The sequence below is a fragment of the Mirounga angustirostris genome, unplaced genomic scaffold (genome assembly GCF_029215605.1).
Source record: "Mirounga angustirostris isolate CCGP_5_RB_7025 unplaced genomic scaffold, mMirAng1.0.hap1 SCAF_12, whole genome shotgun sequence".
NCBI lineage: Eukaryota > Metazoa > Chordata > Mammalia > Carnivora > Phocidae > Mirounga > Mirounga angustirostris.
This window is the reverse complement of record NW_026991720.1, coordinates 45,898,385-45,920,797: the sequence shown is the minus strand read 5'-3', so window position 1 is coordinate 45,920,797 and position 22,413 is coordinate 45,898,385. Positions and strand designations below refer to the sequence as shown.

Here is a 22,413-nt window from a genome sequence, read left to right as displayed (position 1 = left end):
CTTTGAACTTAAACTGTGATGTCAGACTTAACAGAGCATAAAGTTGTGGCAGTTCAGGTTGCTCTCCTCCTCGTTTCTGGTAAGGCCAGAGAATGGCAGAATTCACCAACCCACCCATCAGATTTTCACCCAGCCTTCCCTGTGTCCATCAAGCCAGAGTCCCATGTTTCAGGTAGTAGCTTGTAGTTGAAAATGCCACCCTTTCAAATTTGCTAATTCCATTGGCTCTAACCACTAAAACCAGCTTCAGATCAGTCTGAGACAACCGTATTAGAGCTTTTATTTGTGTTGCAACTGTTTAATAAATATTTTTGAAAATAAAATTTTAAACAAGTTTCTTGCTCCTCTCCCCTGAAATAAGACCCTGTTTTTTCCAGATGAGTTGGGGAGAAAGAAGATGCATTTCATAGCTGTTAATCTGAGGCAAGCAATTCACTGAATCACTGAAGTTTTATCCCTTGAGTAAATAATAAAGATAGAATTTCTGTGGAAACAGACTGTTGTTTGACCAATAATTTTACTTCTAGGAATTTGTCTCCAGGGAATAGTCAAGTTTAAGGACAAATACATGTGGACAGGGATATTCTTTATGACATTACAGTGGATTCTCATTATTCATGGCTGTGTCCTATGAAGTTACTGCAGACACTGAACTAGCAAATACTGAACCATTGCTTCGAGGGGAAATACAGAGTTTGGTTCCTACAAACCTCTGTTCACATTTTGGTTAGCTGATCAGTATACAGACTTGTTTTATGTGTGTTTCTGTTTAAAGACACCTTATTTAGTATTTAGTTGATTCATTAACATTAATCCCACGGCCAACAGTACTATCACTCGTGCCTGAATGAAGCTTACCTGACACATGTATTTTCTCCATAAGGCACATCACAGCCTTCTTACACTTAGGACCAGTAGACAGCACTACACTTGGAGGCATCTGTAAACAGCAAAATCAATAACAAAATGCACAAAGCATGACCCTACATAAACACACTTGTGTATGGTATAAGAACCGAAGCAAGAAGGCAAATTGTTACCTTGTTTGACCTTAGCTGGGAACATATATGTCAGGCGACTCAAATTTTTCACATCTACATGTGTCTAGAAATGACTGCAGACGTGCCACAAGCATTGACTTTTAGGATTGCAAATAAACTATCCTGAGAAGGCAAATTCACAAATACAGAATATGCTGATAATGAGGATCGACTGTATTTATAACACTAAAATTTTAGAAACCACCTAAATTCCCTCCACATGAGCTTGATGCAATATATATGGTCATTAAAATCACATTTTAAAGAGTATTGAATGATAATGAGAATATTCCTGATAAACTGTTGAGTGAAAACAAGCAGGATACAAACCTGCATATATTTAAACCTAATTTTGTTTGTATATATAGTATTTCACTGATTTTTATTTCTGTAAACTTCTCTGTTTTGGAAATATTCAACAATGAATATATATTAATTTTTGTAGTATGTAAATAATAGTTTAGTAATAGGTATTTTCTATGTGTAGTCCAAGGTGAGATCATGAAGGAAGAAGGAGAGGACAACCTGGGAAATCATGACAGCAGCTTAGCACAGCCTGCATCAAACTCCTCAAGTAGCTCTCCGGAATCCCACTGGGAAGAAGGCCAAGAAATCATCCCAACTTTCTTTAGTACCATGAATACCAGGTATTCTGTACTTTCTAAAATCAGTGACAGTTGGATACCAGCTTCCCTTCTGGAAAATCAATCATGGTGTTCCTTTCAGGTGATGGCATATTTTAACAGAACAGAAGATATGGTATACTAAGTATCTGCTTTACCTTTCTGAAGCAGTGAGGAATTGGATTGTGAGACTATACCCTGAACACATTTTAGCTTGCTTTGGTAGATTATCTTTGGAAAATGATTTTATTGGACCATATTATAATAGAAGAACAATCACTGAAATCAGGCCAAGTGACTTGCTCTATAGAGGGGCAACTGTTTTAATGACTACCTCTGAACTGCAGAGAGTGTTAATGTTGTATTTTCAATCTTTCCCCTTCTGTATCACCAAATTGTTTAGCTTTAGTGACATTGAACTTCTGGAAGACAGTGGCATTCCCACAGAAGCATTCTTGGCATCATGTTATGCTGTGGTTCCGGTATTAGGTAAGATTACTGCATTTGTCTTAAATTCATTAGTCTCTAGAATCTGTCTCACTGCTGTTACTTTGTAGTAGAAATATCCTGAACTATATGTACAGTGAAATGATCCTTCTTGGCTACCTCTCCATATCACCAGCCACATGCAGTTAAAACTGTATGGCCTTGAGCATTATTGCATATTTGCTTTTTATTCCTACCTAGAATTAAGTATTGACCACAGAGTAGTATAAGGAACAAAGGGAATTTTATTTTCAAGAAATCATACTTAAAAGCAAGAGGAAAAGTAGTTGAGGAACAGACCTTCAAATCCATTGGTATAATGATACCAGTTAAAACATTTTTTGCAGGGGCGCCTGGGGGCCTCAGTCGTTGGGCGTCTGCCTTTGGCTTGGGTCATGATCCCAGGGTATTGGGATCGAGCCCCGCATTGGGCTCCCTGCTTGGCGGGGAGCCTGCTTTTCCCTCTCCCACTCCCCCTGCCTATTTTCCTTCTCTCGCTGTGTCTCTCTCTGTCAAATAAATAAATAAAAATCTTTTAAAAAAAAATTTTTTTTTGCAAAGATTTAAAAATTATATGTATAAATTTAAGTTCAAATTACATTTACTTTTTATATAGAGTCAGTAGAACCAGACATCACTAATGTGTTGAGATTTGTTTTATGACCTATTTAGCTATGCATCTTTTTTTAATTCATGTTTTAAAAATTTTACATACCTTTTTTGAAATTGAGATATAACTTACATAGAACTTAAGTGTTATGATTCAGTAAGTTTTGACAAACACATGTACCCCTCTGTAATCCATATATATCCCTATTAAGATGTGAAATGTTTTCATCACCCCAAAATGTTCCCTGTGCCAGTCAACCCACAACTATCACCCAGCCCAAGGCAACTATTTTACTGATTTCTGTCACCATAGATTAGTTTTGCCTCTTCTAAAGTCTCATATAAGAGAATCATACTATCTACTCTTTCACATCTGTTTTTTTCTCTCAGTATAATGTTTTCATCCTTATTGTTAAATGTAGCAGTAGTTCATTCCTTTTTATTGCAGATAGTATTCTATTAAATGAATATACAATTTGTTTATTCATTCTTCTATTGATGGATGGACATTTGGGTAGTTTCTTATTTGGGGCTATTATAAATGAAATTGCTCTGAATATTTTTGTGTCTGTAGGCATATTTTTTCATATCTTGAAAAAATACCTAGGAGTAGAATTGCCAATTCACTGGGTTCATCTGTTTAACTTTATAAAAAGTGATTACACAGTCATACAGTTCCAACAACAATGTATGAGTATTCTGGTTGCTTCACATCTTCACTAACACTTGGTTGGTATTGAGGTTTTTTTGTCTGGCTATTCCTCTAAATGTTTAATAGTATCATTGTGGCTTTAACTTGTGTTGGGGAGGAAGAAATTTACTCGGCCCCCAAGATCCTTCTGGCTGGACCAAGAATCAAATTGACATGAGATAGAATAACAGGAGAAAATCAAATGTAATTCTGTACATACAGAGAATCCACACAGATGTGAAATTCCAAAGACAGGGAACACGAGGCTTATATGACATCCTGACCTAAGGAAAGGGGTTAGGGGCCTAGAGGTGGGGATACAAAGGGGAGGAAAACCATTAGTAGGAAGATGAGATGGTTGGAAAACCAAGGCTGCCCTGTTAATGCACATAAGTCTCTTAAGTAAAGAGGAATCTGTTAATTGCATTCTTCCTGGGACAGGCTTTCCTTTCCAATGTAAATTTAAGCAGTCAAGGGGAAGGTAAAGAATTTTTCCTGAATCTGCTGGGTTTTGGTTGCTTTTAACTCAAAATAATCTTCACATTCAAGTGGCCCACCTTGGGGTGCCCTTGCCCTTTACAATTCCCCAATGACTAATGATGTTGAGCACTTTTTAATATAATTATTGGCCATTGCTGTCTCCTTCATTGTGAAGTCTTTTCAAGTCTTTAATCCATTTTTAAAAGTTGGTTAATGTTCTTTGTATTGAGTTGTAAGCATTCACTATATATTCTCAAAAGCATTCCATTGTAGACATCATTATGAATATTTCCCCCCAACTATGGCTTTCTTTTCTTGATGTCTTTGAAGAGCAGTTTTTCATTTTCATGAAATCCAGTGTATCTGTTTTCTTTCTTTTATGTACTGACTATAAAGTTAGCACATCTAATGCCATAAGAAATCTTTGTTTACACCCACGGTCATGAAGATATTCTCATGTGTTTTCTATTCCCTTTAGTCTTGATTTTTTTTTAAAGATTTTATTTATTTACTTATTTGACAGAGACACAGCGAGAGAGGGAATACAAGCAGGGGGAGTGGGAGGGGGAGAAGCAGGCTTCCCGCCGAGCGGGGAGCCTGATGCGGGGATCAACGCAGGCTTGATCCCAGGGGGATCATGACCTGAGCCGAAGGCAGATGCTTAACGACTGAGCCACCAAGACGCCCCTTTAGTCTTGATTTTATGTTTACATTTATACATCTTGGAATTAATTTTTGTATATGGTGTGAGGTAAGGGTTGAGTTGTTTTTTTTTTTTCCTTTTGATATCTGGCTGTTCAAAGACCATTTCTTGAAAAAACATTATTTTCCCTTTTATACTGTTTTGGCAGCTGTGTTGAAAATCAGTGGAACTTTTAGGTGTGGGTCTGTTTCTGGACTCTGTCTTCTGTCCCAGTGGTCTGTTTATTTTTTTTATGCTAATACTTAATATTGTCTTAATTACTGTGCCTTTATAATAAAGCTTGAAATCAGATAATGTAAGTCTTCCAATTTTGTTCTTTTTCAAGATTTTGGCAATTGTAGGTCTTTTGCATGTCCATATAAATTTTAGCTTTCCAGTTTCTATTTAAAAACCTATTGGGATTTTGATTAAGATTATATTGAATTGGTAAACCAATTAGGAGGAAGTTTACATCTTAAACAATGTTGAGTCTTCTAATCCCAGAGCTTGCTATATCTCTCCATTTACTTAGGTCTTCTTTATTTTCACAATGTTTTGTATAGTTCTTAGTGTAGAGGTTGATGTAAGAAAGATGTTAGGGTTCGAAGCCAATGGCTAAGAATTCTTGAGACATCTTTGGCACAAAAAGGTGGTTTTATAAAGCACGGGAACAGGACCCATGGGCAGAAAGAGCGGCACTGGGGTCATGAGGAGTGGCCCATTATATACTTTCAAGTTGGGAGGGGATAGGGATAGCGTAAGTCTCTAAGGAATTTTGGAAGCAAGGTTTCCAGGACCTTGAGGGGGCTAGCTATTGTTGGGAAAAGGTCATTTACATCTGAAGGGTCCCATGACTAAGGTTTTATTAATCATGTATATCGGTGGGCCATATGCTTGGGGATGATTGCCAACACATATCTTGGGGGGTTAGAGATAAAGGAAGTTTCCAAAGGAATTTTTATATGTTAAAGTAGACTTACAGGATCTTGGGGGGTGGGTTCAGGCTAGGATTGCCTTTTGCCCTTAGCAAGGTATTAACATCAAGGCAGTTGAGTCCCTAGAAAAATGTACCTCTGCCTGTTTCAAGGACTTGTCAGTGGGCTCTAGGTAGTAAGGAAATTTAATAATTTTTCTTCTGCCTTTGTTTCCCACACCAGAGGTCTTACACAGTTTTTGTTAGGGATACATTTTAGAATTTTATGATTTTTTTTTTTTTTTAAGATTTTATTTATTTATTTGACAGAGAGACAGTGAGAGAGGGAACACAAGCAGGGGAAGTGCGAGAGGGAGAAGCAGGCTTCCCACTGAGCAGGGAGCCCTATGCAGGACTCTGATCCTGGGACTCCAGGATCATGACCTGAGCCGAAGACAGACGCTTAATAACTGAGCCACCCAGACACCACAGGATTTTGATTCTTTTTTTTTTTTTTAAGATTTTATTTATTTGACAGAGACAAAGCAAGAGAGGGAACACAAGCAGGGGAGGTGGGAGAGGGAGAAGCAGGCTTCCCGCCGAGCAGGGAGCCTGATGCGGGGCTCGATATCAGGACCTGGGACCATGACCTGAGCTGAAGGCAGTCGCTTAATGACTGAGCCACCCAGGCACCCCCCAGAATTTTGATTCTTGATGCTATTGTAATAAATAAATAAATACTCTTTATTTTTCCAGTTGTTTGTTGGTAGCATACAGATACAACTGACTTTTGTGTTTGAGTAGTTTTTTATAATCATGAGTGAGTTGATTTTATAAAATACATTTTCAGCATTTATTGAAATTGTGGGTTTTTTTCCTGTACTTTTGTATATAGTGAATTACATTGTTTGAATGAATTTACACGTATTATCTTACTATTTGTTTCTACCATCTTACTATTTATTTTCTATTTGTCCTATCTGTTCTTTGTTCCTTTTTTTTCTTTTTTTTTTTTTTTAAGATTTTATTTATTTATTTGACAGAGAGAGACACAGCGAGAGAGGGAACACAAGCAGGGGGAGGGGAAGAGGGAGAAGCAGGCTCCCCGCAGAGCAGGGAGCCCGATGTGGGACTCGATCCTGGGACTCCAGGATCATGACCTGAACCGAAGGCAGTCGCTTAACTGACTGAGCCACCCAGGCGCCCTCCTTTTTTATTTCTTTCTTAAATTCTAGCCAATACTCAATTATTTTTTATTCTGTTTTATTTCCTGTTTTGGCTTTTTATTTGTTCCTTTATATTTGTTCCTGCCTCAGTTCCCCCCCCCCTTTTTTTTCCAATCAATCAAGTATTTTTTAGAATTCCATTATTTTTTCTCTTCTGGCTTTTTAGCTGTACCCCTTTGTTATTTTTTTAGTTGTTCTTGTCCAACAGAAATATTTGAACCATATATATGATTTTGAATTTTCTAGCAGGCACAATAAATAGTAAAACAAAACAGATAAAACTATTTTTTAAACTAATTTCAATAATATATTTTATATAACCTAGTATATCCAAAATATTATTTCGATATGTAATCAATATAAAGAAATCATCAATAAGATATTTTGCATTATTTTTTTGATATTGAGTCTTTGAAATCTAGTATGTATTTTGTGATGACTGTATCCTAGAAGCCTTTGAAAAACTTATGTTTGGAAAATGATTTAAAAACAGAAAATAAAAGTTTTGGGGAGAAAAACATGCTAAATTTTTTGTTACTATAAAAATATTTGCCATTTAAGAAAATTGCTTTTTCAAAGATGTTTTCAATCTTTTCCTCTAGACAAACTTGGCCCTACAGTGTTTGCTCCTGTTAAAATGGATCTTGTTGGAAATATTAAGGTGAATATACTAGCATATCTCTAAGGAGACCATACGTTTGGAGGGAGTAGTGCATGAAATCTCATTCAGAAACACGTAATTGTTGAGTTTTATACTCAAGATGAAAAGTATAGGCCAGCTGTGAGAAAGGTTCTGAGGCAGAAAAAAATACTTTAAAAACAGTATTTTAAAGCCTTGAGACTATTTAATTCTAGCTTAAGCCTCATAAAAATTCTCAAACAAGAACACATTACCTTGAAAACAGAAGAAAAAAGATAATAGAGGCTTAATTTATTTTGATTTCTTAAAGGCCTGCTTGACAAGCTTATCAGTCTCAATACTATACTGATTTACTTGATAGCTTTAGCATTTTTAACTTAGATTGTTTCCCTGCCTTTCCTGCAGAAAGTAAATCAGAAGTATATAACCAACAAGGAAGAGTTCACCACCCTCCAGAAGATAGTGCTGCATGAAGTGGAGGCCGACGTAGCCCAGGTTAGGAACTCAGCTACAGAAGCCCTCTTGTGGCTGAAGAGGTGAGGCAGCTGGGATGGGGCAGCAGTTGAAATCCAGCTCAGTTGAAATGCTACCAGCAAAAAAAGTATTATGCAAAGACTACTTCTGAGTGGAGGATCTAACACAATAGCCTTTTCTAGAAGGCCTGATGAATAGAACACCAACTCTTTTTTTTCTCCCTTCTGATGAACATTGTTAATATTAACAGTATATATAAGATAGGAATCGTAAAGGATAATAGAGTTGACTGGTTTTCTGTAAGTCGGTAGATCACAAACTTTGGTAGCGTCCAAATCACCTGAAGGGCTTTCTTAAGAACACAGATTGCTCCACTCCAGACTCAGACTTTCTGACTCAGTAAGTCTGGAGTGGGAGCCCAGAACTAGCATTTCCAAGTTCCCATTGGTCCCAGGACCACTTTTTGGAAACCACTGTTTAGGTAGATCAGATGAGAAGGGTCTAGAGTAAACTAAAAGGAAATGACAGGGAAGAAAGTCAGAAAGGACTGCCATGTGACTTGACCTGTTTGCTGCAATATTCAAGATATTATTGAAAAAGACACTGATGTCTGCCATTTCTTTATACCCATTCAACATAAGTGAACTTTGAAAATAATATTTCTTCCTCTTTTTTGTTTTAGAGGTCTCAAATTTTTGAAGGGATTTTTGACAGAAGTGAAAAATGGAGAAAAGGATATCCAGACAGCCTTGAGTAAGTATCCTTTACATTTTGATCATTCCATTGAATAGGATATGGAATGGAGACCCCTAGAGGCAGCATATAGGGGAAAATTTCTGCTTTTCTGAAGTTGATTTTGTTTCTTTTCTATTTCATTATTATTGTTTGTTTCTTATATGCTCTGTTAAAAAAAGAACCCATGAGATAACGACCTCGTAATGTAGATCTAACTTATTAAAAATCAGTATATCTTAAAGAAGAGCTAAATTAATGGAGAGCCATCTCTTAATAGGAAAGCCTAATATTTTTAAGAAGTGAGTTCTTCCTAAATTAATCTTCAAATACAGTGCAGTTCTCCAAAATCAATATCCCAAGAGAAGCTAGTTTTAGAGACCATAACAGGGAGGGTTTGGGGAACCCTAGGAATTTGCTCTGGAGTGAGAGAAAGGGTGGGTCATCATCGTCATCATCTTGTACTCCTTAAATGCCTCGTGTTTGTAGTGGTAGAGCTGAGACCAGGATGAAGGCCTTGATCAAAGGTCATCCTGTATCTCCAGCATCTTTTAGCAGGGACTGGAACCTCATAAGGTTTTTGGTAAACACTGGGTGGGTGGGTAGATAGATCAGTTTTGGAAAACATTAACTTGGGAGCATCCTCATAGTGCCCTTGACAGAGTGCCTGAACTCTCACTCTTCACCTAAAAGAAATTCTCCCAGCATGGGCCTTGAGGCATGAGGGGTAGGGAGTGGGTATTGAAATTCCATATTCCTTTGAAGCCCTCTATTATTGTGATGTAGAGAAGCACATGGTCAAGCTCTAAGTAGCCATAGTTAAAAATAATGAAATGAATGAATTAGATGCTTCTGCTGTGGAAGAGGAGCCAGTATTCACTGCAGCATTTTGTTGGTGTCAGGACTGAGCTCTTCCCTCTGGGCCATGAGTCCTGAGGGATTCTGCCCCAGTGTGACTTTCTCAGGCCTTCCTCTCTAGAAACTTGCTGATGTGCCGTGAAACAATAAAAATTGGTTTTTCTGTAACACTTTATGAAGAATTTAGACAACTTAACCCTTACATCAATCCATTTTTGCAGGTTAGGTATCCAAAATTTAGAGAGATTAAAATACACGCTAAGGCCACAAAAGATCTGAAGCAGAGTCACTTTGAGCCCCCTGCCTCAAAACTCCTCATTTCAGGGCACCTGGGTGGCTCAGTCGGTTAAGTGTCTGCCTTCAGCTCAGGTCATGATCCCAGGATCCTGGGATGGAGCCCCGCGTCAGGCTCTCTGCTCGGCGGGGAGCCTGCTTCTCCCTCTCTCTCTGCTGCTCCCCCTGCCTGCCTGCTTACGCTCTCACACGCATGCGCTGTCTCTCTCTTTCAAATAAATAAACAGAATTAAAAAAAAAAAAAAAGTCCTCATTTCTCCCACAAAAGGTCTTCTCCACCATTCCTGGGCTACCTGTATTTTCTGGGCTTCTCATACATCCCTGAATTTCTAGGACAGTCTGTTGTATTCTCCCCATGTGTCCTGATTTCAGTACTAAAAGTATTTTCACTGTAACTATTCATGCCCTCTAATCAGTATCATGGAACTTTATGACATGTGGACTGATGAAGATCTTGGGCGCTCTGGATTCCACCACTTGATATAGCATTGTGTCCTTAGGCAATCTACTTACCCTTTCTGTTTCCCGGTTTCCTCATCTATAAAATGGGAATGATGATGCCATTTCCCTAAAAAACGGTTTTTGTAAAGATTAAATAGTTCATGCACATAAAAAGATTAGTAAAGTGGTACATAATAGATACTTAATAGAGACTAGTTTCTCTTGTTTATATTTCATCATTATGACATAAGAAGTTGATAACCTGTCAGAAAATGGAGCTTATTTGTTCCAAATCAGAAATGAGAAGTTTACAAAGCTCTGATGCCAAGCCAGAAATTTCTCTCCATAAACTTCTTAGTGTGGAAATTTTACACGGGGATGAAGACTCCTTTACTGCAGGAAATACAGAAGCTGTGGGATTCAGCGGTGTGCCTGGTGGGCTCCACGGGTCACATGATGCTGTTGCTTTGTTATGGCTGTCTGTGTGAGGGACCAGGCTGTCTGTGAGCGCTGACCTCATTCACCCCTCTGCTGGAGTGGAGGCAGAGTAGAACCCAGCTGCTTACTGGACACACAAGTGAAAAAGAAAAGCTTAGCCCCTGGAGGTACGGAGGAAATTGAGGATATCCCCTTTCTGCTGTACCTCTGCCCCTAATTCTGTCCTTTTTCTCACCTTCTTTTTACTTGATTTGGAGTCTGGACCCTTCTGAAGAGAGAGGAGACTAGAAGGGGAAATGCTGCTTCGAAATCAAAATAAGCACAGTCAGTCTCAGCTTTTCTTTCCCTCTCTTCCCCTTTCAGCACTATTTTCAATGGGAAGGAAACGAGGGCTATAAACTTGAGATTTTCATCCTGATGTTCAGGATTATTTCAGAAATTTTCATGATTTAAATCATAGTTTTACTTCTAGGGGTCCCTAGGTTCCTGCCATTGTTCAGTGTAAAGAAAAGTTCTCCTAACCACCCACCCTCCCTTCCAGTTGTAGACACAACAAGCTCTATGCAAACAAATACAGCTTTATAAGAAGTGTTTGCACATTAACTACGTAGAGCCCATAGGCTCCTTGATGTGGATTTCTCTGGGTCAACAGCTTCTCTTCTCGTTTTGAAATCATAGCCTTTATAAGTAGAACCGATACCTCGTCTGAAATGAGGGAGTTTAGGAATGTAGGTAAAACAAAGGGTTTATGCCTATATTTATATAGGCAAATTAGCTTGCATGTTTTAGATTCTAAAACTGAATTTGAGTTATTGTAATAGCAACTACCGTTTATAGAGCACCCAGTGTAGAAATGACACTAGGTTCTTGAGGAACATTTCATTTAATCTTACAAATACTCCTTTTTGACAGTGAGTAAACTGAGGTCTAGAGAGGATAAATACCTTCCCAGGGGTCTCAAATCTAGAACAGTGGTTCTCAGAATGGTCCAAGGAGAGCATCTTCATTACCTGCAAACTTACTAGAAATGGAGGCTGCCAGGCCCCACCCAGCACCTGCTGATAAAAGCTCACCAGGGATGGGGCACAGCAATCCATGTTAGCAAATCCTTTGGGTGATTCTAATCCAGGTCAAAGTTTGGGATGCACTCAGTAGAGCTAGGACATTGAGGCTAACCTGTACTAGGCTACATTTTGATTATTTGGGAATTTTGATTGCTTCTGAGTGATTAATGAATAAACTGGAATAAAAGCACTGAGATTAGTGCCACAGCATCAGTTAATTTTGCCTCCTTTTCAGGATAATTAGCTAGTTCTCCAGTGACAACATTTTTCCTAACTTAGAAACAGCAAGGTAGTAGGGATAAATTAAGGATAAACCTTAACTGGCATTCCCAAATTTGAAAACACTGCTTAAAAGGTAAATGTTCATAAATGTTGATAAAACTTGTGTAATCTTAGCGGCCTTGAAAATGAGAGGTGATAATGTAAAAAATCCGAAATGACACAATGGAAACCTTGACATCTATTAAATCTCTGGAGAATATATGTATAGTCATTGTATTACTGAAGTTCTGTGACCTAGAATGAGTTCCCAGCATCTGGAAAGAGGCCTTAGGCTTTATACTGCCCCCTTTTGCATTTGAACCACCACTTGGATTTCCTGTCATGATGGTCAGAGTGGACTGTTTGGGTGGTCTTCTGTCAAGAGCTGCTCTGAACCCTTAAATGTCCTATGGCATTCTCTAGAGTTCATTCTAAGGGAAGAGTTAGGTCCACAAGGCAGATATGTTGAATGGCCTACCCTCTAGCTGAGCCCCTCCACTCGCAGACGCCACATCAAAAAGAGATTTTGGAAAGCCTCCTTGTAAGTAGAAGGCAGAAAGGTTGTTCTGGCATTTCATGCACCATTGTACTAAGTGTTACGTGCTCTGCATGGTCCCCTCAGCGGGACAGCATATTGCCGCATCACTCACCTCAGAATGATCCCATAAATGTCAGGTAAACACTCATCCAACCAAGATCTCTACCACAGAATGGGAAAATTGGTAATAAGATGCTCAGTTATGTATTTAATATAAAAAGCTTTCCCAGACAAGGAGGGCTGTGTGAGAGAGCTAAAGTCAGAACTCATGACCTGATACTGACAATCAAATCGTAACTTGACTAGTTATTCTGAAAATACTGTGGAAAAGGAATCAAGTCAGGCCCTCTCCCAAACTACTCACCACATGCACCTTTCTCGAATGGCAGACTCGTCTTATAACAAATGTTTTTGTCTTGATGACGCCTAAAGTTAACAAAGGGTGTCTCTGGATACTTGTTTCACTTCTGTCCATCGGTTATTGATTTGGCTTTTCTTCATACAATTCATTTTGCTTGAAGCTTAGTCACTATTAAAGAATTCAGTACTTTCCTAGCTAGCTCAGTTTTTTTGTTGTTGTTTATTTTTTTGTTTTATTATAAATATTTCAGATATTTAGCAGATATCTACCACTTGACCAAATATATAAAACAGTTCAATACTGTACCCATGTACCACCCCTTAATCCTGTTATTCCTTCTATTCTCCAGAGAAGATCTTCATCCTGAATTTGCTATTTATTATTATATAATACATGATTTTATACTTTTACTATATATTTATGTATCTATAAATAGCATCTAGAATTGTACTGCATATTTTAAACTCATACATGGTGTCCCATTGTATACATTATTTTTCACTCAGTTATTATTTTTCAGATTTATTCACTTTCCAACCTCTCCTGGTTCCTAATTCTTGCCAAGGACTGGCTGCATAGTTCATTACAGAGCTGGGGTGATTGTCATCTCCTAAACTCAGTGAATGATTGACTCCACCTTTCCCCGCTTTGCTTATCTACTAAGCTCACTCTTAAAACTTAGATTGGCATTTCTCCTTTGTCTTCTCTACAGCCCAAAGTAACTTGACAAATTCTTAGCAATTACAGATTGACAATAGAGAAACACTGTCATATATGCAGTTCCTGGACAGAACAGTTATCTACCAACAGTAATTGAAAAGTTGTTCTCTCTCACGTGCTACAACAGGTTTAGGCATAATCAATCTCTAAATACCTCAGCAAATTTCTGGGGTGCCTGGCTGGCTCAGTCCGTGGAGCAGGTGACGCTTGATCTCAGGGTTATAGGTTCAAGCCCCACATTGGGTGTAAAGATTATTTAAAAATAAAATCTTTTAATACATGTATACATACCTACATACCTCAGCACATTTCTGAGTTACCAGTAAAGAAATCACATTTATTTTGTTCCCATAAATAGAATAAGATTCTAATTCTTCTGGAAAATGGACATTTATCATTTTCATTATTTTGTCTCACAAAGAGTGAACATTAGTTTTTTAGAATGGTTTAATGTGACAAGAATACCCCAAGTTCTCATTGTTTTTAGCTTTGTGACCTTGGCCAAGTCACCATCTCTCTGGGTCTTCGGTTTCTTGTTTTGTAAAAGGAAAAGAATTGGGCAAGGTGATTGTCAAGGCTTCCTACTCAGAAATTTGGATTCAGTCTCTGAGGAACTGACACATCTCAAAGATCTGGGAGAAGGGGATGGGATAATTTATGTCTTTCAGAGGCCAAAAATACTTACAAATTATAGAACACCCGTTATGATAATGAATGGATATTACAGTGAAGATTAATGTATTTCATTATCTAATCTTCTCTAGGTAACCAAAATAGGTCATGCTTAGACTTCATTTTATTTTAATGTAGCCTCATGTGGCAGGGATATTTGCAGCCCTAGAAGTCAGCTAAGGACTTTTGGCAAGTTGCGTGCGTGCGTGTGTGTGTGTGTGTGTGTGTGTGTTAACGAGTTTTCTCTCATTTGTTGGTTTTATTTTTTATTTATTTATTTTTTAAAGATTTTATTTATTTATTTGAGACGAGAGAGAGAGAGAGCACATGAGACGGGGGAGGGTCAGAGGGAGAAGCAGACTCCCCGCCGAGCAGGGAGCCCGATGCGGGACTCGATCCAGGGACTCCAGGATCATGACCTGAGCCGAAGGCAGTCGCTTAACCAACTGAGCCACCCAGGCGCCCCTCATTTGTTGGTTTTAAATTGTAAGAGTGGTCTTCCTGGACCTGAGTCAGGACCTAGCCCAAATTTTCTGATTGATTCCTTCTTCTGTTAGACTTGCTGGAGCACATTTTGCACTGTGGCAAACTTGGCAACGTGCAGGCCCGGCAAGGAATGGCTGCCTCATCTAGGAGGGCCAGGCAGGAGTACACAGATCATGCTGCTGTACAAACACTCGCCCTTCCTTAGACCAGACTGCCCACATTGTTGGGACTCACAGCACCCTTCTTTTCCTGCTCTCCTAAAGAAGATGGCATGGAGAAAGGTTCTGGGCTTTTTTGAAAGGTTAACTTAAATAGCAACATGTAGGAAAAGTACAGAGCCCCTGAGGTTGGAGTAGCATTGGATCCAGAACCTCTGTAAACAGGTAGATTGTCCAGCAGGAGCGCTTTGGAGCTGAACACTGAAGGACCAAGACAGCTGCATTTGCTGCATACCGTCAAGAAATGTAAATCTCACCTTGTTACTTCTCTACAACAGTTCCCAACCAAATGATCATGACTGTTAGATCATAGTACAGACTGTGTAGGAAAAAAGACTAAGAGAATACACCCCCAGAATGCCCACTGTGGTTATCTCTAGGAGGCATGATTATAGGTTTCTTTAGTTCCCTCCTTTTTGTGTTTTCCTTACTTTGAACAATGAGAATGCATTACTTGTGAAATTAGAAAAAAACAGTTAAGTGTTATATTTTTTAGAAGTGCCACTGGGCCTCCAGTGGGAATTTCAGAATTCTTGGCATGGCATATAAAGGTCCTCACCATTTGGCCCCAGCCCCAGTGATCTTCAGCCTCAGTGAACTAATCCCCATGGCACAGCATGCCCCCATCTCTCACAGCTCCTTGGTGCTTGCAGGCTGCAGCCCCAGCCACCACCCTTCTCTCTGCCCTACCCAGCCTTTGAGACTTCTTTGTCCACATGTCTTCAGGCTGGGTTCGTTTCTGTCTTCTTTTTATTCCTACAGAAAGCACTGTATACACATCTTCAGCAGTTGTCAGTTTACATAATATCACTTTGTTAAATGGCTGGCTCTCATAAGCCCAGGACTTCCTGAGGGCAATGGACTGACTGATTTTAAAGTCACCCAAGGATCTCCACCACCTTGCACAGTATGGGGTGCGTGGTAGAGCCTCCTTCCATCGTGGATGTCTGCCAGATTTTAATGTCATTGAATTCCATCTATTTATTTATAATGTCATTTAATACTTCGCCTAGATTAAGATCACAAGAAATAAAGTATTCCCACTGTCTTATCTCTGTGACTCACTTCAGGAGTTGGCATCCATGGACCTGTACAATATCTTGCCAGCCCAAATGGCTTCTTGGAAAGGATGGGTGGAAAATTGATTGTCTTCCAGATTTACCTCAGAGGCGGTGCCTACTATTTTCTGCCCATCTGCACTATCCACTTAGTGGGCCAGCAACCCTTTCTTTGCTAAGGTCTTATACCGCCTGCAGTGCCCCTGATACCATCTATCCCCTTGGAGAATCAGATAGACTGTAAGTGTGGCTCACATGGAAGACTTATATCTATGAGCACACCCTAAGTCTATTCAGACTGTTCTAAGAAAAAAATTAAATTGACTCTTGAGTTCTCCTTTAGGCTGTTTGTAAGAGTCTTCTTCATACTTCTTGGGTGCTGCCATTTCCACCTGTTCCTAAAACCTTAGATAACCAGAGAAATGTTACATTTCAAATGTATAGTCTTCTTTTATATAAAATACAAATTGTATTTTGTGCAAAGTTGAGTTATGTACAATTGATAGTGGGGTGTGCTAAAAGTATTAATAAAGCCTCATCCAAATTTTAAAAAGAAAAGTTGACAAGAAGTACATGATTTCAAAGCTAGAGGGCTTGAGTAAGTTGTAAAATGTGTTTAAGCTACAGCCACGTGGCCAGTAAAATGCAGATATCTGACATCCTTTGGCAGTATTCTGTGAGCCACATTGTTGCTAACTGCATAAACTTGTGGCTGTGGTTCTGGTGTCTGCTTTTCTGTTATCTTAACATCTGCTCAGGGCGCCTGGGTGGCTCAGTTGGTTGAGTGACTGCCTTCGGCTCAGGTCATGATCCTGGAGTCCCGGGATCGAGTCCCACATCGGGCTCCCTGCTCAGCAGGGAGTCTGCTTCTCCCTCTGACCCTCCTCCCTCTCATGCTCTCTGTCTCTCATTGTCTCTCTCGCAAATAAATAAAAAAATCTTAAAAAAAAAAAAATCTCTTATAATTTAAAATACTTCTATATCCTATTATAATGTCACTTAAGCATTGATTAAATGGTGGCACTTATACTGGTCCTGAAACAAGCACAAGAAAATACTTAAGTTTGGAATAAAGTTTTTGGGTTTTTTTTTTTAAGATTTTATTTATTTGACGGGGGGTGGAAGCATAAGCAGGGGGAGCAGGCAGACGGAGAGGAAGAAGCAGGCTGTCCACTGAGCAGGGAGCCCAATGCGCGGCTTGATCCCAGGACCCTGAGATCATGACCTGAGCCAAAGGCAGATACTTAACCGACTGAGCCACCCAGGCGCCCCTGGAATAAAGTTTAGATGTGATAAAGCATGATGAAGAAGGTCAGACAATCCCTGTGATTCCCTGTGCTATTATTTAGGAATGAGCACTCTGTAAACACTGAAGATGCCGCTTAGAAATGAAATGGAGCATTGATACACATGCACTGTGGTGATATAGATCTGTGCCTCTGGAGAATGCATTTCTTCCTGTGGAAAAAACAGTTTTGAATTTTGAATTGTGTTATTCAGATCCTTCAGGAACACATCCCTTGCATAAAATGCAATTATTTTGTTCTTGAGATTTTTTTGTAATTAAAATTATCATATGCCAGTGTTTGAATCTCATTTTAAAACACATTGGAACAAAAATCATGGGTTTTTATCTTTAAAGTCCAGAATATGGTCAAGCAGAGAAAGTCAATTATCATATGGTTTCACTTATTTGTGGAACATAAGGAATAGCATGGAGGACATTAGGAGAAGGAAGGGAAAAATGGGGGGGGGGATTTGGAGGGAGAGATGAACCATGAGAGACTATGGACTCTGAGAAACAAACAGGGTTTTAGAGGGGAGGGGGGAGGGGGGATTGGTTAGCCCGGTGATGGGTATTAAGGAGGGCACGTACTGCATGGAGCACTGGGTGTTATACGAAAACAATGGATCGTGGATCACCACATCAAAAACCAGTGATGTATTGTATGGTGACTAACATAACATAATAAAATTAAAAAATAAAAATAAAGTCTAGAATATGAATGATTTTCATTAATAGGTCTCACAAAGTCCTTTATAAGTAGCTTAGTAACTTCAAGCCATTCTTTCCATAGTAGTTTTAAAGGTTTCTTGGTTTAATACTGCATATCCAGGGTCATAGGGACACCAAGGACAAACATTTGACATCCCAGAATAGAATGTTAGAATTGAAAAGACACTCAGAGATCAGGTTACAAAGAGGGAAACCGAGAGGACATCTAAGGGGACTGACTTAGGGTCACACAGCATTCAGAGAACTGCATTTTTATATTCTTATAGTGTATTTTTTTCCAATATTCTCCCCCCCCCCCTTATTTCCTGATATGGATGGGACTTTTCCCACCATGGTAATAAAGAATTTCAGATACATTTACAAAAGGTAAGAATGGAATTATCTGTTTTTCTTAAAAAAAAAAAAAAAAAAAGATCTGTGTAGGCTTTTTCCCTACTCAGGACTTTTAGGGGCACATAATCTTGTAATTAGACTTTTCTTGTCAGCTCGTAATACCAATAGGATCGTGCTACCATGTACTTGAGAAAGGAGATGCTACAAATAGCACATCAGATTCTGGTGAAATCGTGGTTCATGGAGTTCTTCTTCTTTTCAAGATAACGCATATGGTAAAACATTACGGCAGCACCACGGCTGGGTGGTTCGAGGGGTTTTTGCGGTAAGTAATCCTCCTGCTTTCTAATGTTCTGATGGTCACAGCAATATGTTTTGTTTGTTTCGTGTGCATGGCATTTCTGTTTGCTTTGTTCTCAAGAATAAGAACACAGTGTTGTCTATTTAAGTCTGTAGGTCTTTGTTGTATGGAAATGTTGGCAATAAAAAATGTCTAGACTAGAAAAGTCTGTTAGCATGCTTTTCCCTGTCCAGCTCCAGTGACCGTGTGGAGGTTTTGGTTGCCTTTCTGATCAGTGCAGAGATAGGCAGGAAGCTGCTAAAATTCAGCAGTGATGAGAGACCAGTGGTGCCTTCAAGCTCATAGCTTCCTCTGCTGCCCATTGTATTCGGTCCTGTTAATTCTCAGGTTTTAGTTGATTTTTTCTTCCGCTTAGTCAGATTTTATCTTTGCATATTAACTCAATTGGCTGCGCCAGCAGCTAGGGCTCCTAAGAAACCTCGTTAGTCAGTTTTTTTCATTGTTGGAGGTGTTTGTCTTCATGTGTTTTGGCTCCTGTTACCCCGCTACTCCTTCCTTCCCAGCATGTTGACCTAAGAAGAACACATACCTGGGAATCCTAGTCCCCCGCACAAATCAAGTAGCCTGCTTTGTAAAATAGCAGGAGTAGAGGCCTCTTTATGTCAGCAGTCCTCGGTGATTCTCCCGTCATCTGAGGAGAGGCCAGCCTGAGGTACAACTGTGAAAAGGTAGAGTCTTGTGTAGGCACACTAGCAAACGCCACAGAGTGAGTGTTCCGTGGAAGGTCTTAGGGTAGAAATAGCCTGGCACATGTCTTTCACTAATTTAAAGGATAGGAGACATTATTTGCCTGAGGTAAGAATGTTTAGGTCATGATTTATTAGGGGGTAGGTAAAGAAAGTGGGAAGAATTGACAGTGGAAGAAGTAAAGTTCAGGGAAATGAAATGCGTTTTGAACATGTGGAGATGACTAGCTCCATACCCTGGCGCTCATTGCGGTAGGAGCCAGCGCCGTTGCAGCTGCAGAGTGCCCACGCTTACCTTCAGTACATGTGGCATGATCGTCACGAGAGCTGCCACGTGGCTGGTGGACAGCTTTGTGGACCAGGCACAGTGCGAGGTACTTCCACATTCATTATCTTAGGTAATCCTCAGGATGTACTCTCACTGTTCTGCAAGTTCAGAACTGTTCACTCGAGTCCTAGAGTGAAGCTGTGGCAGAGCCAGGGTCTACACCCAGCTCCTCTGTGGCCAGGGCTGGTGCGCATCGCCCGCATCGCCATGCTCTGCACTGCAGGCCGTGATGGAGAGGCTGCCGCCGAGGAGTTAGGCAGTGCAGGGGGTACATTCAGTGATCCCCGAGTAAACCGATTGCTGGTAGGTGCCTGAAACCCAGCTTCCCTGGTGAAATGACAAAGCATAAAAACACTGAATTGCCCTATTTGCAAGAAACATAAATGTCTTGTTGTAGTTGCTGTGGTCTAGAAGTCAGAGTTTAATCCTGAAATAGTAATGATCCAAGAGATGTTGCCGACAAGAATGCAAGTGTAGCAGAAAATTTAACCTAAGCAAGAGTCTTTAAGAGGACTTCTTAATTCATAGCGTTTTCCCCAGAATATAGTAATCTAGACTCATAAAAAAAATATAGAAATCATGGAAGAATAGAAAGGGAAAAAATTAAAATGTCCATATTCTCACCACTCCATAATAACCATTTTTAACATTTTTGTGTTTTACCTTCTTAGCTTTTATTTTTATGTATATTTATGTATTCTTTTAATATTGTTCTATTTAATTTTATATTTATCTAAGTATATATCTCTATAGGTGTTTATAGTTTTATATCTACATGTTACATTTGTAAAATTATTTTGTATACTCTATATGTATGTAAATTTTTTGATATTAGCTTGTAGTATAATTTTGTATTGTTTTCCTCCCACCACAGATTCTATCATGGCCATTTTTAAATGCCATAAGGGTCTTTGAAAATAATTGTTTTTAGTGACTGCATAATATTTCCCTAGTATGGAGGTGCCATGATTTATTTGCCAGTCTTCTGTGTTAGAAATTTAAGCTGTTTCCGAGTCTGTTGTTACAAATACAGCAGCATTCATTTACATACATTTTTTACTAAAACTCTTTTATTTCCAAAAATAGGTTCCTAGAAGTGGAATTATTATGTCTAATACCAAGAACTATTAGAACTTAGAATCTTGAGCACTTGCCATGCACCAGCTGTTACGTGCTTTATATACAGTTAGTAATCTCATAATTGCAAAGTATGTTCTCTTACCTACCCTGTCATAGACAAAGAAACCTGAGATACAGGAGGTGAGGTAATACACTCAAAGTTAGAGAGGAAGAACATTCTGAAGACTCTTGATATTATTGCCAATAGTTTTTAATAGTTGTTGGTTTTTAAGAAAATAGATTATGTTGAGCATTTGCCAACAGCCATATGCATAGAAGAGCTAGCTTGGCCCTTCCAGCTTCTCTTCTGTTACTCTGCGAGTCATCCCTACTGTAGAAAGTAGACTGTTGCCCAGTGTGCTAAGTGATCAGCAGGGGGCAGAGTCTTTAGCTGCTCTCAGTTGCTCCAGGAATCATCTTCTACACTCCAGGAATTTGAGTCATTTACCAGCCAAATAGTGAACTTTTATCTTCAGGCGGTTGTAATTCACAGGACGGAAGCCCAGTCCAGGCTGTACCTCCAGCATGCATCCTAGCCATTTGTTATTCGACCTTTTGGTTTCCTCTTCAGTTGAGTTCAATCACTGGTTCCCAGGTAGACTTGACTGGCATCACAGTCCTCTGGGAACCTTTGAGAAATACATTCTCGAGAAAACTTTTCACAAATTATTTTGTACCTAAATACACGTGCAGAGGGCTTGATTTTGTTGTTCTATCAAAAAGTCCAAAAAGGTTATAACAAAAAATAGTCCCTGCCTTCTGGCCACACCTTCCCAGACTCACTTCAAAGAAGCTGCCACTTTCAACTACTGTGACTATTTCTTCCAGTACCTCCATAATTCTAACAATGTTTGCTGTTCTTTTTGGCCTCATCAATTTTAGTCAATAATGTTGACTTTCTGTTATGATTAGAATTTAGCTTTCTTTAGACCTCACTATCACTACCTCCCTTCCCCTGCCTCTACCTTCCCAATATAATTATATCACAAGTTAACATGATGAAGATGAGCCAAAATTCACCATCATTGTGAACCCATAGATGTATCATGTTATCTCTGTTGGTTTTTGTTTTGTTTTCTTGGAGACTTCCCTTCCAGAACTTTCTAAACTCAATGCCAATCTTAATTAGCTATTCAGGCCTGTTGTATTGCTATGACCTAGGACTCTTCTTTACAAGTTTTCCTGTGCTGAATCCCCATCTCACACTAACTTCCCAGGTTTTTTTACTTCCTATTTGTTGATCTAATCCCTTGTTTTAGTGGTGTCTTCTAGTAGCTTCCTAAAAATGGTACAAGGGAGCTAAACTGAGTTCCTGCATGCCTGAAAATGTCTTTATTCTGCCCTTCTTTTCTAGAGCGATGCGTTGGTTTATGTAGAATTCTAGGTTAATAACAATTTTCTCTTAGAATTTTGAAGGCAGTCCTCTGTTGTTCTTTAGCTTCCACTGTTACTGCTGTAGAATCTAATGACATTCTAGTTCCTATTCCATTGTATATAAACTGCCCCTCGCCCCCTTGATGCTTCCAGGATCTTTATCCCCACAATCTAAAATTTCATGATATTC

General features: G+C 39.2%; 1 protein-coding gene across 2 annotated transcripts in view; it reads left to right on the top strand.

The window, feature by feature from the left end:
- The window catches only part of PLEKHA8 (pleckstrin homology domain containing A8), a 56,537-nt gene that overhangs the window by 26,922 nt on the left and 7,202 nt on the right, over positions 1-22,413 (top strand). The window contains exons 8-13 of one of the 2 annotated variants that reach the window (XR_006788739.3): positions 1,528-1,687; positions 2,067-2,152; positions 7,353-7,411; positions 7,796-7,885; positions 8,547-8,617; positions 18,619-18,680. Coding sequence is in view for 1 of the 2 variants with exons in the window: in XM_045864499.3 (XP_045720455.1) it covers positions 1,528-1,687; positions 2,067-2,152; positions 7,353-7,411; positions 7,796-7,926; positions 8,547-8,617; positions 18,619-18,680 (569 nt within the window). In the remaining variant the exon portion in view is untranslated. Of the gene's footprint in view, positions 1-1,527; positions 1,688-2,066; positions 2,153-7,352; positions 7,412-7,795; positions 7,927-8,546; positions 8,618-18,618; positions 18,681-22,413 lie in introns of both variants that reach the window. The other variant, XM_045864499.3, reaches the window with a different exon arrangement.